We start from the raw sequence: 17,402 nt of genomic DNA, 5'->3' as shown, positions 1-17,402 counted from the left end.
TAAATTGAATTCTTCAGTTGTCGAGTAATTAATCCCTACAGTAGGTAAGATTCTCAATCATTTCTGCAACAACCTGCTTCATTGATTAGGTGAGGAAAATGAATAAAGAAATGAATAGGTAGGAAGTCCAGTGATGGCTGCTCACCTCTCCGACATCGTACACAAGAACTCGCCCATCGGAGTCTCCAACAGCGATTTCTCTGCCTGAATGAGCCCATCGGACCCTGTTGAGGGCCGGGTTACCGTCTACTGTGACGCTGGCCGTAGGAACCTAAAAGTACACAAGAAAAGAAAAAAATATAAGAATGGAAAAAAACCTTTAATTTCTGTACTACTTCCTCACAAGGAATTAGATTAAAAAGCAAAGGAGGATGAATAATTGAGATTAGTTACTCGTCTGGGGACTGGAAGTAAAACAGTGATGAAATATATGTGTGCTGCTCAGGATTGTAATACCTCCGTGTCGTTGTTGAGGTTCCACAGGTCAAGATGGCCGACTCCGTCAACACAAGCAAACAGAGCAGGGTGAGTGGGAGACCACATGACATCATACACGTAATCTGAGTTATCTTCAAACGAGTAGAGGGGCTTGTTATTCTGCAGAGAGATTTGAAGGTAAAAGACGTTATAGACTTGAGTGATAGGTAGGCATGAGCAAACGATACATATAACTTATACTGAATCTAAAAATAGAAATGAAGGTAAACTCTGGTCAAGGGTCAAAGTTCCTGACAGCTATTGGATGATTTGATTTAAAATTCAGGACAGCCTTTTATGTTTAACTTTGGATGAAATGTAAACCTTTCAAAATGTGCTCAATCTTAATTTTTCATGATCAAACACATTCAAACCAATGACACTCTTATTGGTTTTGTGCTGAGTGCTAGGTTGCAGTTATAAACACTAAATGGTGAACAAGACAGGAAGGGCATTAAAGCTGCTTACATGCCGTGCAGGCGTGAAGGTATGATGCTCAATCTGAGATCATCTAAGCAGGTAATAAGAATCATGCCATGGTCAGACTTTTTCATTGGTTCATCTTATTCACATGAAAGGTTTTTGTCTCCTTATTTCACTCTAACTTATTTTCCAAGAAAGCTAAGTCTAACAAAAGAGGAGCATTAGCTGTTAATACTCCTTTTAACCTTTACTTTACCACAGCTGCTCATAATTTCAAAAGAACAATAACTTGAATTCAATTTCTCCCTTTCCCCTGTTGTGTCAGTATTAACCAAATCTTGTCATAATAGTAGGAACACGATAGTTCTCTAGGCTTAAAAATGCTCTTGTATTGTGACTTCTGTTTCCAAACCAATTCACTAACCCTTTTAATAACAGAAGAATGCGGCTTGGAAATCAACATAATGAGGAAATGCTGGATTATATCAAACTTAGCCGGGGCATAGAACACACACATGGATCAAACACATGAAGAAACCCTGAGGCATTCTGGGACATTAACATATCAGCACAGATATGTCTGGTACCTTGGTGCTCCACAGCTTGACAGTCCAGTCGAAAGAGGAGGTCACAAACAGGTGGGAGAAGTCCAGAGGCCCGGGAGCTGTGTGGCAGTGGATCCCTGTGATGGGCCCCTGGTGGCCCTCGAACATCTCACTGATGCCCGCTTTACTGTGGAGAACACACACAGAGTGTTCAGTGCAAACAGAGCGACATGTTGAATCCAGCATGATGTTGAATATAATTAGGTGTGATACATTGTGCTGTGCATAAAACTTCAATGGAAATCCAAAACAATAATTTGGGAGGTGCATTAAGAATTATATTTATATATATATTTTTTAGAAGTCATTAGAGATTTTTATTGATTCCCAAAATAAAACAGTCTTTAGGAAGGCATTAGGTATAGAGTGGCTAATGGTATCCTGTTACAGAACAAATAAGGTGAGGTCAGACTTAAATTAAGCACCACTTATTACAATGCAGACGCTGGTATGTGTTGCTGACTGTTTGTTTCAGTCTGACTTCACTTTGAACTGCAAAATTGTGTGACTCTCTGGGGTTCAGATTTGTCTAGATAGTGGGTAGACTGACCTCTGATTCAGGAGATATTTATTGTCTATACCCTTCTTTGTATTTAATAACTCTACTTTTTTTTCACATTCATTTCTTATTTAAATATCATGTGATAACCAGCAGGGCAGCAAAAGTGCCTGCAACCTCCCAACCACATGTTGCACGGCTGTTAACCAACTGAGGCTCTGATAATTAACGCAGAGAGGTAAATACTCAGCGTGAGTGATGCTTATGTATTATTAACTGTGATGAGAGTATCATACCATCGTCAATGAGGTGGGAAATGCTTCCCTCTATTACAGAGGGGATTCTGCACAGCTAAACCTAGCAGCTTTCATCTTAGTGTGGTCGACAGGCACACTGCAGGACATGCTAACACACTGCTCACTGGCAGCTCTGATTTAAGCCATATTACCGAGGGAGGGGGAGGAGAGGAGACTCTCAATTGAGAACATTGTGGGATGAACTAGCAATTTTTATTTCTCCCCGGGACGACTGACTGTAAACAAACTCTCTCACCCAGAGAAACATACCGAAAAAAGAAGAGAGAGAAAAAAGTGAAGAGGGGAAAAAATGATTTGTTTCCCCTGCATGTGTGCCCTGTTTATGTTGAACGACCTTTACAAACACAACTGACAAGCGGAAAGGAAAAACAGGATGGCTGGTCAGGAGTGAAACCTCAAACAGCGGGAGATCAAGTGCTGGATTTGTGTTGCACTGGGAAGTGAGTGGGCTATATTTATTTGACACTCGGTGCAAGGTGGGCCCTGACAGGCTGCCTCAGTTTCCTGGCCATGTTCGGGAGGGGGGACACCGGGGACCAGAGCTGCTTGTGAACGCACCTTCCATGACGACATGACATGTACACAGAGCCGTCCTCGCTGCCCACCACGAAGTTGTTGACGTCTCCGAGGGGGAAAGACATCGAGGTGACAGCCACGGCTTTGGACTGCTTGAACACCAGCTCCATGCTGTCCTGTTGAGAGGAGGAGGAGCCACAGTGGAACAACATCCTTTAACAAGCTCCTCGCTCTGGCTTAATGTTAACACACATGCTGCCAAGCACAACCTATAAAAGTCACTTGACAGTTTATTGATGCATCATCTAAATTCAACTAGCACTCCATAAAAAATGGAAGTTTGACATTGAGGTCTTGGCAGCGCGGATGAAATGACACAGCTAGCAAAGTTAATTTCCTGGAAAGTGAAAAATGAGTTGAAGAAAAAATAAGCGAGGGGAAGCTGGAAAGCTAAAGAAAAAAAGAAGGAGGAGCCCGGCCGAAATATTTGACATTTAATGTGAAAGGGGGGAAACAGGAAGAGAGCGGAATGTGACAGCGAGGAGACAGAAAGTTACACAAAATGAAAAAAAAAGCTCACCTATTTAAGATTTGATGTTTTATTAACACAGCTATTGAAGTTTATGGTTGAATATTAAATCCTAAGCGTTAACACATTTTGCCTCAGAAGACACACACACACACACACACACACACACACACACACACACACACACACACACACACACACACACACACACACACACACACACACACACACACACACACACACACACACACACACACACACACACACACACACACACACACACACACACACACACACACACACACACACACACACACACACACACACACACACACACACACACACACACACACACACAGTAAAATAAACCGTATGTTACCTGTGGCTGAGAGAGCATGTCCAAACTCCACGAGCACATCTTGCCATCAGTGGAGATGCTAATCAGGTTGTTGGCATTCTGGGTGCCAACCACATTCACACAGTAGACTGGGTGCTGCAAACAGAATCAGGGGAGAATTGTACTCTTCACTTTTGCTTTAAATAAAGGTAAGAGGTTAATTATTCATTCGTTTCATTTACCGTATGTGCTGCTGCCGACAAGGGAGTCCTCTGCACTGGGGTCCTCTTGTTGCTCCTGTTGTCCCACAGAACAATCTGGCCGGAGTAGGTACCCCCGACCACGACATTAGGGTGGAACTTTGCAAAGGCAGCCGACATAACAGCTGACTGTGAGAAAGAAAACAAACAGAGAAAGTGACAGGTGAGGAGGTTGAGCTATTAAGGAGGGAACAAATATGCATACAGGCCTCAGTCAGGCGTCAGTCATACAGGTCGACCTTAAGACAACGACTCATTGCTTTCTCTGCCATATTGTAGGGCGGGTTAATATAGAGGTACAGAATGATATTTACCAGAGCATGACAGATATTTGATACCACCAAGAGAGGAAGAATTTGGAAACTGATAAATTTTACTGTTCAAGCTCAAATGATTTGGGATCTTTTGTACAGGGTTGTAATCCCATGCTGCATGGATACGAGTATAAAAAGTAGTGAGAAAGCTGTTTTTTTTTCAATAAACAACTCAATATAAGAACTTATTAACTTAAAATGATCATATTAAAAACGTTAATGTTTAGACAGGCCTATGGGTAATCAGGTCCACCCAGTGTACCTACTCATCTATGTTTTATTGTGCCAATTATTGTTCTTGGTTATAGCAGGATTTTATAATGTCGTCCATGAAGTACTCATTTTTTCTTTTCTTTATTTTTTCTTCTTTCATTGTATGTATGCTGTTGTTGTTTTTGTTGATGTAAAGCACTTTGTGACCTTTGTCTGCGAAAAGCGTTATATAAATAAACTTTATATATTATCAACCAATTGTGTCAGGGGTCAACTGTTTGCTCAGCTGTGATGTTCTGCTCCAAACGATACTGTGAGTAGTAAACGATGGCGTTATAATGCGATGGGCTCTTTTCTACTGTCCAAATGATCTTGACTGCTCTAGACTTGTTTCGGAACCTACCCTAAATGATGATGACATGCTAATGGAAACACCTGTCAGACAAACACAACAGAGTTTAACAGCAGCTCCAGCTCCAACACTGCTTCCAGTTATTTCAGTTATCTAGAGTCAAAATAACTTGTTAATTTAGAAGTTCATTCTACACTGAGGTAACTGAAACAAATGCAAAAACTGGAACAAATCAATTACCAGCTACAGCTTTGCTAAATGCTGGACTTCATCAAAGATCAACTGGGACCAGTTATTTTTCTGCTTCATCTCAAAGTCACAGATGTGTTCTCTGTGTGTGTTACCTCTTTTCCTTAAACATGCTTGGTTGTGTCCTTCATCACTCATGCTTCAGTTTTTTTTCAGGGGGAAATATACAAACCTTCCAGACTCATTAACAGGATTATTTTAAATTCTTGGACCACGTCTTGATCTGTGTATTTCATTACTTGACTTTGGGTTTTGGGTGGCCTACATGCACTCATCACTTCACCTAACATCATCTTAACAGAATATATATTTTTTTCCAAACTGACTTCTTAACAAAGTGTGACGCACGGTTAAAGAAAAATCAAATTTAAAGGCCAGCTGGGAGGCACAGAGAAAACTGCGTTCACACTTCTGTTCAGTTTTTATCCATCTGAGCAAAACGCCTGCTTCTACATCCGCTCTGGAGGCAGCGAACATGTGGTTCTACTCTACTTGTCTCGGTGACGGAGCCTCCGGGGCAGGTATTATAATAAGGCTGGGCAGAGCGGGAGGAGCAGCTAGCTCGTCTGAACACAGGCTCCTTGTTTGGATGCACATGATAACCAGCCTCGCCTCACACACGTTATCCTGCTGCAGCGCTCGGATTCCATTGGACTCCTGCACCACAGGTCGTCTACGGAGCCTCACAAACATGTATTAGTGGATGGATGTGGTGGAGGTGGATGCCAGTAGGGTGAACTAACTGGGGTGGTTGGTGGTTTGTGAAACCACCAGTGAGGACAGGGGGAAGGGGGGGAGGGGGGGGGGAGAGAAACAAGCAGAGATACTTTTTAATACCTGACAGTGGAAGACGTACTCCGGCGTCGCCTTCTTGTACTTCATGTTCCACACTAAGGCCACGCCGTCTGGCTCGTGAGGAGCTTCCTCGTTGTTGTTGTACGAGGCAACAAGGAGTTCAGGATACTGGTGACAGAGAAAAAAGAATCATGCCAAATGAATTGGGGAAGGGGGGGGGGGGGGGGGGGTATTAGACATGCCCCTTGGGCTCGGCTCCATGTGGCCCTGCCTGCCCTGTGCGGAGCTGCTGAATGCCTGAAAGAATGACTAACCCTTTTCTTAAGATTTATGGTCCTTTTAATTAGCCCCTCCCCCCTTACAAACTTTGGTAACTTACGTTTAATTTCCTTTCCTACTTTCAACTTAAAGCTACAGAGGGAGAGTAAAACAGAGAAACTCTTTGAAGTTCTATCATTAAAAAACACAGGCAGAAGAATTCCTCCAGAAATAGCATGAATTCTTCATCTGAGATTTATACTTTATGTATTCATTATTTTATATAACAGAGGTTTCAGTATCCCTCTGAGTGAGTAAACTCTGTTAACAAAGAGCTGCTGTTCAATCACTGTCAGAAGTCATTGCAGATCATGGATTCAATGACCTTAGACACCAGGGGAAACAAATCATTACGGCCTCCGACTAAGTGACAATTTGTCTGGGACATAACTAACTTTTCCTGAGGGACTTTTGGCTGAACGTATATGCTGTCAAACTCAAGATAGCTAATCATAAAGCATTATGGCTGTGCAAAGCTAACTTGTTTCAACAGCCAATTAACAACAATTATTAGACAGTTTTGGAAGAAAAAAAACAAACAATAAATTTGTTAGGATTTAAATGTTGACAGTGGCAGACATTTGACATTTTAAATGCTTCTCTGAGAAATGTGTTTGTCTGTTGGTTTAATCACAAAAAAGCTATAAAAAAAATAAAAAAAAAGAAGACCTGGAGGGACCAGTCCAGACAGGTGACGACACGATGCTTAGACCAGCGCTCATCCATGAACTGTCTGTTGAGCGAGAGCTTTGCTCCGGCCTGGATTTCACTGGAAAAAAACAAAAACAAAAGCACCGCAAATCAATAAAAACACTTCTTCAAAAGCCAATTACAAGTAAGAAAGCACACAAGTTGTCCAATTATTACCCCTCCTTCTCCTCCAGGTCACGGCCGCTGTAGTCAAAGAAGAGATCCACGTGCTCTGAGAGAGCTCGCTCGATGATGCGAGTGCTGTGGTCGAAGAAGTTCACAAACTCGTCAGAGTGCAGGATCTGGAGTTTCTCCTCTTCTGTCAGCTCGTGTGGGGAAGCTGCACAGAAACACAACAAACACAAGAAAAAAGAAATAAGGGACCCTTCTTCTGATTCCCAACTTCATGAAGGCCTTGCATGGAGGGACGGAGATAGCAGCCGGAGAAGTTGTTGTCATGCTTCTTAGTGGTTCTTTATTCATGTATTATTTATTCTGGTGTTCTTGGCTCTGTAGCTTTTACAGATCAACTTGTTTTATTAATTGTGATTGGAACCTGCGCACTTTATGCACCTCAGCACTTTTACCCGTCTACCATGCATTTGCACTGTGTGTATTTTATGTATTGTCTGTGTTTTATGTAAGTGTCTCTCCCTGCAACCAAATCTACCTACGGGTACAAATAAAGTAACTTGAACCATCAGAATATGAAAAGTTATGTTTCAATTAAGAGCAGAAAAATCCCTGGATAACTAAAGTGGCTTGATTTATTTTTTAATTTTCAAGTACCTTCCTCCTCCTCTCTCTGGTCCGGCTTCTCGGTCTGAGTCTCGATCACAGGTTGAGGTGGAGCAGCTTCTTCTTCTTCTTCTTCTTCTTCTTCTGTTGATCACAGAGGGAGTTATGTTAAACACTTAGGAATGTTTAATTAGAAATGAAATGTCTAACACAGTTCATACTAACAAGAAAATGAAAAAAAAAACATTTTGTCAACATTTTAAACGTACGCAGCGTAACTCTAATTCAAAATAACTTGCACACCACAAACGGTCAAGCCTCATTAAAGACGATTCATACCTTTTGGTCACTACACCTTTCCATCTCCATTATTTTCTTTCCTCAATGAAAGCTCCACCCGGTGATTATGTGCACTGAAAAAGACTGATTCTGTATCTGCCTTGCATTTGTTTGGTTTGTCAGTCACAATGTCGCCTTTCAAAAAGAACCTGTTCCTCTAAAGCGGGCAAAGTTTGTCATTTGTGTTAAAGGGACACAGCACAGCGGGTGTGCTGTTGTCATAGGGACCCCTGTCTCTCCTAACTGTTAATGAGACTGCAGCCTTTCAATAGAGAGTCGAGCTGTCAGTGTTGCCGCTTCCTCTGTGTCACAGTGTGGCAGGTTGAACCCCTTCTAGGACACACAGGGCAGCGGGGCAGAGGGTGTGGAGCAGCTGCCCGGGCCCCGTCCCATCGGTCTGACCAGATGACGGCATGGTGCAAAAGCAGATGGCGACGCTGGGATTGTCTTGTGCTTGTCTTCAAAAGGTGGCATGGGGATGGCACAGAGGTTTTCCGCCTGGCTGCCCCGAGACAAGCTTCTCCCTGAACAGCAAACCCCGAGCAATTACCATCCTAGCAGGAGGTCCTGCAACTCCTATTCATCCTCAGAGAATGTACAACAAAATACAGGCCAGACCAGCTGGCAAACAGCACACCGGTTCTACTTCGGAGGAGATAAATGTGTTTTTTTTCCCCCTCAAAACACATCTCTGAAAGATGGTATATAGACTACGCTCTCAATGTAAAGCATAATAGAAAAAGCCGGACAAAACAGATTCACCAGAAGAGGAAAATACTCGCCTGGTTCCTCTGGGCGTTTATCTTGGTATGAGTTTTAAAGTTAATCTAAGATGACAGCACCGCATGCCAGAATTTCCTTCCTACTGAGATAATCTGAATGATAATGTCATCTGTCACTTTGTCCATAGAAGTGATTTATCCCTTTTTATCAGATGGAGGTTTGGGGAAGAAGGTTATTGGGTGCACTGATGAGTTTACTGAAACCGGGGTTGATGACACGAGCCATTTCAATGTACGGCCATACCCTGCAACCAACAGGACAAGGTTAAAATCTTTCCTTTCAAGGGCCTCAATCAGGCTTAAAGGAAAACAGTAATCACTGTCTTTCAGATAGTCCCGACCGTGCTCGTCAGCCCTCTCCCTGGTGAGGCAGCCAGAGCAATCAACCTGCCAGGCATTAGGAGCGGATAGACAATCTGAAAATAAAGGGTATAATGCACCTGCCAGCCAAAATGGCCATTTGGAGAAAAGCTAGTGATCCTGGTGACCCCGCTGTGGATGTGTGTGTGTGTAGGGGGGGGGGGGGGGGGGGGGGGGGGCTAGTAGCGCCTAGCTAGGGTGGCGGTGGAGGAAGTGGGGAGGAGGGGGGGTTGCATTTAACAGAATTCACCCGGATCAGCCATGTCCCATACACTGACACCTCCTCTGAAAGCAGGCCCAATTACAGCTTTTGTACCACTTAAGAAATAAAAGCTTTTGGGGGGCTGAGGGGGGGAGGGGGTTTAGTAATCACAGGTCTTAGTCAATGGAAAATATATTAATGCAAACACGGTATGAGGCCAAAGATGTACCAGTTCAAAACTAAATGACCTTTGCCCACCGCTGCAGGTGTCTCCCGCTTTCTATACGTTAAACACCAAACAAGAGTCTGACTTCAGCACGTGCAGAAGGGTTTTTCTGTCCAATAAAAGACCAGCACACATAAGACAGACCCCGCCCCTACACACACAAATAAGTGCACTGTCATTTCTCCGTTCCTAAAAACAGAGCACATCTTACAAAATGCACTTCAAAAAGTGTTACAATGTTTGTAATTGTGTATAGAAATGTAGCAAATAGAGAAATTGCTAAAAGGCAAATAAAAAACAAAGAGTCAGACTGTCTGTCATTCTGATAACACAGTTCAAGACGTGGTCATCTGTGACACAGGAGTCTATTGTCATCGTCGACATGGTTACTCCATGCCACTCCGATGACACCGAAGTTGAAAGATCACTGACAGAAATCCCAAACTAGGACTCTCCTGCTAAAAATCAAATGCCTGATAGATTCTAAAAAAAAAAAAAACATAGAAAAAGACTAAGTTACACAAATTGAAACCAAGAAAAAAAAGGATCACATACTAAATGTTCTGTTAGAAATGAGAAGCTACTGTATGGTAAGGGGAGGGGGATACAATAGATATTTCACAGTACTAATCATCAAGTGCATAAAAGCTGACCACAATTACAAGTGGCACTCCACACAAGAAGGCCATTAAAGGGCTTTTGTGATTAAAAGTTTTGACCTGCCTCTGAATTCAGAGTGATTAAAACAATCATATTCAATTAAATATCAGATTTACTGAACTGCTCTACATACTCATAATCCTGACAAGCCGTTTTAAACACGGCACCATACCAACCACTCCAGACACACACACACCAACCTCCAACAATATCTTACTCAATAATTACTGCCTCTTGTTGAGGAGTGCCTACTGATGCGACATATTACATACTAGTGCACTGAGGGAATACTGTACCTGGGGCACAGAAATTCACCAATCAGGGGGCTTTAAATCCTGAAATGACCTACAGAGGAATAGCACTAACTTTAACAGAAGTAATGCAAATGAGCTGTCCCATCGTATTAAACTAAGCAAATAAAGATAGTACAGCTAAAGATATCTATGAGGACTTTTCAGGGTAGGCTAAGCTAAACAAAAAACACTATGCCCAGTTTCTGTTCATGGTAAAATAAAGCAATACGGCTCCATTAATAAAAAACACATATTAACAAAGATGTGTTCTCCTTCACTGATCCGGGGTTTTCTTAATGCCAGCAGGGCAGGTGATGTTAAAATCTTCCCCTCCTTTCTTGTGTCCAGCAGACTCTGTTGAAACCCTCGGTGTTCAGCCGCCAGGACACAACAATCCCTCGAAACGCCACCGCCCGCTGACCTTGAGAGTGCCGCGCCGTCGCCTCCCTTTTGACAACATGATAAATCGCTCAATCAGAGAACCGGCCTGAAGCCACCCCGCGCATCAAAAATGCGCCGAGGGGAGCAAGTGAGCAGGGAAGGGGGATGCCGCCTCATCGAGTGCCAGAAGTGATGGTGTGAAAATGCACAATGTCACTGAGTGTGTTTTGTTATGTGCCTGCTCGGTGAAGGGAGAAGACAGGGAAGCGAGGGAACTTGATGAAATGATTACATAGCGGCAGAGAGGGGAAGGGGGGGCCTCGTGTTGAACAGCTGGCAGGAACCATCATTGTTTAACACAGTTTTACAATGCCCAGTAGAGTCCAGAGTAAAGAGCGACGACAGACAGAGGGATGCTCTTCATCCTTCGCTAGTTCTGTTTGCAGTCTTTCCACAAAATCACACTTTTTTTTTTATTACTCTCGCTGCATGGCACATCAGAATTTTCTACACATCACCTGGTGGGACAACAACCACCAATCAGGACGCTGTTTAAAATCCTAAACAGGCTTTCAGAATGCTTACAAAAACGTGTCAGCTCAGGCAAAAACAAATGGAGCAAACGGCTTAGGAGACATTCCAGTAGTCGCAGTTCTGTCAGATCTGTCTAATAAAAACAAAAAAATCAGGACAAAAAACAAAAAAAAATTCTAATCAGGATTTAAGTCGAGCGCACGATTTGCCATCTGTCATTACGTAAATCAACCAAGAACAAGCAGCACACCCACAAATATTGCATATCTAATCGAACATCTGTTCAACATGTGGATGCTAGTAGCCTGAATATTCTCCATGGCTGACCACATGAAGGTTCCAGTGCAGCAATTACATACATATCGACATGCATCACAGGCAGCGAGCAGACATATGTGCAGTGCTTCATATCTCCCTCCTAAATCGCTTTCTCCTTCCTGTCACTGGTTTTCTCATCCTGCTCATTAATTATCCCAAAGCAGGCTTTAGGTTCAGAAGAGCAGGGCTTGTCTGAATTTAATCTCTCCTTCGGCTTCTTGTGTTTCCTGGACCTCGTTTTTTCCCCCTATCCTTTCATCTCAAATCAGACCTCTTCAACGTGGTGGTCACTTCCGGTAACCCGCTTGTACACTTGAACAGACCTTTGCTGTTTTGCATAATTCTCAAGAGGTTGTGCAGCAAAACAAGATTTTTTTTTTTGGCCAGGAAGCTTTAAATCTATACTTGAATAAAGCTCTGTTAGCGTCCACATGTTCTCAGTAGATTCAAAGGGTTTGTCAATATGTCAAGGTTAACCTTAAGGCGGAACATTAAGTGAGAAATACCTTCTTTTTGCAGGGTCACGACAGGTGTCTGGGTCTCTTTTGTGTAGGACACAGTTTCACGGGGTGGGAAGTCCACCTGTGTGACTTTGGCCATTCCCAGTTTAGGAGTCGCACGCCTAAAAACACAAAACATCTCAAACTTTGCACAGCCTGGGATCACTTAAAAAAACCAAAATAAAACATAGTACAAACAATTAATTGACTGTAACTTTTCTCATCCATTGTTTCTTTTTGCTTCATGGGAGAGGACTCTGGTGCTGATCAAAGTAAGTAACAGAGTGTTCCATGAGATGGCAAAGATTTCAGATTAGTTAAACACCCAGTGTGAATTTATTAAAAGCGTTTTGTCTTATGCATGCACTGCTTGACGCTTTTCCTGGTCTCAATTAGCTGAATTATGACTTTGGAAGACATAGTAACCATGCCGTAGATTGAGAGAAGGGAAAATGACCAGGAAAGGAGAGAAGAGAGTGTCCAGTACCCCAGCTCAGAATCAGAGTGAAGTTGAAGAGTGGACGGGTCAGAGTCCCAGTGCAGAGTCCTGGTTAGTGTCACAGCAACAAGGCGGCATTAGTGAAAGAGACAAGCAAGCACAAATGAGGAGAGGATATACAGTTAGCATTGTGGCACACAACATGCTGATTGGATTTGAGCTAACAAATCTGTTCAATTCACATGTTATCAAAACACAATTACGACTGGAATGTCTTTGTCACTGCATATCAAGCTTCAATCTGCAGACAGAATACTCAGAGGTGAATAAAAGTATCTGCTTAAGATGCATGGACGCGCAGACTCTCAGAGTGAGATGATGTGAAGCCAGAGCTCTGTGTCAAACCAAAGGCTCTGAGTGCTGTGTTGACAGAACGGGAGGGAGAGAGAGAGAACCCTCAGGGAGAAAACATGACCTCCATGTGTGTAGGAAATGGCCATGCTGGTGAGGGAAATGAGTCAACACATAGGGGGAACAGCTCCCTGGGCCTGATGGGACACTGGGGGAGCTTGAATTTCAGCCCAGGGAAGGGGCTCTAATTAGGGGTTAAGAAGTCCCCCAGGCATCACAGCAGCCTGCCGTTTTATTGTTAATTTAAGATTGTCCTAATTCAACGGCACACAAATTAAATAAACATGCACTCAGTTGGCATAAACTCGTCATCATTCACTTTAATGGTACAAGACTTATTAAAGACTTAAGCTCAGTTGTTCTTAATGTAATCATGCTTTAACCAGTTCCATAAGCTTTGTGTGGAGTTCAAAGTGATGCAAAAATACTTTTTCAAAGCAGAATCAAAATACTTCTGGACTAATTTACTGACCCCCCTAAAATACTGAAATCATATCCTTGCTGGCATTAGCTTTTCCAAATGCCTGCAGACATTTGGAGAAGACATACAAAGATCAGATCATAAGTACAAAGCTCTGAAAAATCATGCCCAAGGTAGAAAAAATAGCCATAAGTTCAAGAGCAGAGATTGATTGATTCCACAGTTGAAATGTACTGTACAGGAGGCAGGGAGAAACGGTTACATACACTTTCCTTGGGAGTGTATGCATCAGTGTGTGTGTGTGTGTGTGTGTGTCCCTGTGTGTGTTTGTACCTGGGTCCCACAGCTCCATCAGAGTCTTGGCTCCCTGCCTCACTTGGGGTTCCCGCAGATTTGGTTGTTGGAGATGTGGGAGGAGGGGCTACATGGTCAAGACAGACAATAATCAAATTCACAAAAATAGTTAAAAACGCCTCAAAGTATGATGTTGTCATGTGAATCCCATGCTACATTTTAAGGAGAATGTTGTTATGAATGTAAAACTCATAAAGCAGATTATCTTTTGACAATTCACATTCTATGAAAACATGTTTAATAACACCATAACACTAATTTTTCCATTCTTAAATGAATGTTTCAATCAATTTAAATAAAGTAGAACAGATGGAAACCTTTCATGTTTTCATGTCTTTTCTAAGTTTGTCTGCATCCAGTAAGTGAACATTTTCCAATGGATCTCTTCTGCCACCTGCTGTTAGCAACGTAACAGTGCTCTTTTCTACCCACTCTAAATCTATCATTTTAACTATAAATTTAATTTAATTCCTGTTTTTACGTGTCCGACATGTGTATAAACATTTAGTGAAATATATCAAAACATAAAAACATCTACTGTAAGACTGATATTTTTCAAGTTCTACATGGGAGACTCTTTCAGCAATATGCTTTGACCTTTTTCAGCAACCTATTCAAGTTATTTTGTTCTCCTTTCCAACTGGTTAGTTTTTACATTAATCTAAAATAAACTCTCTGAATGCAGTTGATAAGGACAGTAACGCTATTCTACTGATACACCTCTAAAGTCCTGCACGCTGAATCTTCTGAAATGATAATATTTTGAGTTATCAGAATGTAATGGTAAAATAATGGCTGAGAGTTTTATGGTGAGGATCTTTGCCTCCACACGAGCCTTTAATATTTATAAATACGACTGTGATTAATGAGACAAAATGCAATAAAACAAGAACCCAGAATTAAAGTCATAACATCTGATATGTTCCTATATTCAAGTCAATGACTCTTTAGATGCAGTCGTGTTGAACACTGGCATGTTTCTTGCTTTAAAGGAGTCAAACACATGATTTACTGGTCCGAGGTCAGGGGACTTAAGTCGACATGTTAACAACATTCCACTGCACATTTCTGATCGTTATCCTCGTGCAGTATAAATGTGAACACCCAGAATCCCTGGTCAAAAGTTCAAAACACTGGTGAAAATGTCTCCACAAAATGAATGTAAGTGAGATGTAAAGACCAATAAGCTTCTGCTACAGTTTAGTTAACTGGTTGTTAAAAAGCAATACAAAACAGAAGATATGAAAATGTCCAGGAACCGAACAGATATGTTTGGGGTGATGATTAAAGACGGTCATATGTCTGAGAGTAGGTAATATGAAACGTACCAACAGGAACATCTGAGGTTAAGCCCATACTCTGTAGATAAGCCTCAGTCTCTCGTCTTTTTCTCTCGAGGTCAGAATCATCCTGATGAGGGGCAGCATCTTTTAACTGTTCCGCCTTGAAACAAAGAGATGCATCACCTGTTAAAACAGTGTCTAAATATCTCAAATATATAGCAATGATCTCAGACAATGACGTGTACAGCACAGAGAGATTCAGAGTTAAGTTTCACTCCTTGGTTCTCATTCCTATACCTCCTATTCCTATATATTATCATTTTATCTACAACTTTAAATCATAAAGCCTGTAAGGGATGTGATTACTGTCTCTTTTGTAAGCATTAAAAACATTTTTAAATATGTGAAGGACAAACTGACTGCTGACATGTTGCTCTCTTTTATTAGTGTGCGGTTGTTAATTGCAATATTTGAAAGATTATTCACCTGAAACTGGAAAAAACTACATGAAATCCTGTAAATGAGCTCCAGTTAACTTTCTTTCCACATGTTTTGTATGTTAATACATAAATACAATGGCTGCAAAATCATCTACATATACGTACAATTAATATCTGAAATGTTGACGACACAAATGAGAAAAAAACATAATACTGTTACTTCACATCTCACCTGCTCATCGTCCCGAAAATCTTTTTGTAATGATATCTCATTGTAAATAACTAACAGATCTTCTACCCAACATAATATAATATGAATTGACCATATTTAGTAATTAATTATTTCTTTTGGGACTTTTACCAAAATGTTATCATAGGATCAAAATGCCAAATGTCTAAAGATTTGATTATTTTCCCTACTCCCCTGCAGCATCTTGAGTAACAAAACTCACACAAATCAAATGTAGGTTAAATTAGCATTTGGACAGTAACACTGTTTGTGTAACATCCCACATTGCCCAGTTTCAGACACGTTTTTGCCTCATATTCACTTTTTTTTGCATGAAATATAAGTGACTATTCAAATAGTGCCAGCATGTTAAACATACCTCTTTCTTTCTGCGCTCCTCCTCTTTTATTTTCTTCTCCTCTCGGATTTGTGCCAACCTTTGCTTCTTCCTTTCAAGCTCCGCTTTCAGCTCACTTTTGGAAGACATGATGCCACAGCTGTGTACACAACACATTTAGTTAGTTTTCTAGTTCAAAAGAGAACACCTGTCCTGGGGACAGATTGTGTGCTTCAGTCTCAACCGAATCAAAACAAAAGCTAAGTATCAAGCGCTCGAATTGTCCTCGTGTTTGCATTGTTTACCGACAAGGCTCTCAAGTGACGATGCTCTCAGCTTCAGTACCACCTATAGGTACCACCTTGCACTGCTAAGAGGACATGTAGAGACTTCACCCAGCAGAATATATACAGTTAAAAGAACAACAATAAGTGTTGTCTCTTTTCTCTGGAGCTTAGTGATTAAATTAACATAGCAGTTGGAGAAAAAGCCGTGTATCTTTGTACAACTTTACATCCTGTGCAAAACCACAACCACGGCCAGGCTGACCACTCAGCTAGATAACGCAGAGCCCCACCCTACAGTTTTTACAACACCCGGTTAGCTTAGCAATGGGTTATGCTTTTGTTTCCACTTTCTTATGTAAACGTAAACGTTTTCAGACTACATATCAGTTACATTAATGTGATGTTACGTTGTTTAACGCTATCAAGCTTCTGTTTCGTATAAATTCAGGCTACGTTTGCATCAAATCGGCCTTAGCTAACGTTAGCCTTCCTTGTTGAAACAAGCTGCGGAGCTAGCTTAGCCTTCCTGGTTAAAATATGAAAGGATGCAATTTAATAAACCTCAAAGACCAAGCTAAGTGAAGCACTAGTTTTGAGTTAATATATTTTCGAAAGAAATGGGTCTTCTAAAATCTACAAAGTTTAGGCTAGCATTATATATTAGACCTTTATTAGCTAGCAGCCCCGGGTAACCCCGTAGTGATGTCATGCTCCTTTACTGACCGCACAACGAATAACAACAAACACAGAGTAAAGTTCAGAAATATGTTCAAAGGGTGTAACGACACTGTTAACTATACACTGACGTGTAGATTACAAACCTTAAATCAGGATTTCGACCTGACAGAAAATGCCTCTTAATCAACAACACAGCCAAAACAAACGGGCTGCCAGCCTTTCTACGGATGCTGGGAAGTTCAGAAATGGGAAGCGTTCAGTTTTGACGTGGCTGTCTGCTGCCATCTGAGGTCAAA

General features: G+C 41.6%; 1 protein-coding gene across 4 annotated transcripts in view; it reads right to left on the bottom strand.

The window, feature by feature from the left end:
- dync1i2a (dynein, cytoplasmic 1, intermediate chain 2a) overlaps positions 1-17,402 on the bottom strand; it is an 18,395-nt gene extending 993 nt beyond the window's left edge. Inside the window, exons 1-16 of one of the 4 annotated variants that reach the window (XM_061054443.1) lie at positions 17,250-17,402; positions 16,184-16,301; positions 15,181-15,295; positions 13,832-13,919; positions 12,715-12,774; positions 12,234-12,349; positions 7,684-7,770; positions 7,072-7,234; positions 6,874-6,973; positions 5,929-6,054; positions 3,946-4,092; positions 3,746-3,859; positions 2,880-3,013; positions 1,488-1,632; positions 457-597; positions 146-271 (exon numbers count right to left, since the gene is read on the bottom strand). In XM_061054443.1, the coding sequence (XP_060910426.1) occupies positions 146-271; positions 457-597; positions 1,488-1,632; positions 2,880-3,013; positions 3,746-3,859; positions 3,946-4,092; positions 5,929-6,054; positions 6,874-6,973; positions 7,072-7,234; positions 7,684-7,770; positions 12,234-12,349; positions 12,715-12,774; positions 13,832-13,919; positions 15,181-15,295; positions 16,184-16,291 (1,770 nt within the window). In that variant the 5' untranslated portion in view covers positions 16,292-16,301; positions 17,250-17,402. The remainder of the gene's footprint in view (positions 1-145; positions 272-456; positions 598-1,487; positions 1,633-2,879; positions 3,014-3,745; positions 3,860-3,945; positions 4,093-5,928; positions 6,055-6,873; positions 6,974-7,071; positions 7,235-7,683; positions 7,771-12,233; positions 12,350-12,714; positions 12,775-13,831; positions 13,920-15,180; positions 15,296-16,183; positions 16,302-17,249) is intronic. The other 3 variants (XM_061054444.1, XM_061054445.1, XM_061054446.1) reach the window with 3 other exon arrangements.

This window comes from Labrus mixtus, chromosome 13 (assembly GCF_963584025.1).
Source record: "Labrus mixtus chromosome 13, fLabMix1.1, whole genome shotgun sequence".
Taxonomy (NCBI): Eukaryota; Metazoa; Chordata; class Actinopteri; order Labriformes; family Labridae; genus Labrus; species Labrus mixtus.
This window is presented reverse-complemented; position numbering and strand designations above follow the sequence as displayed.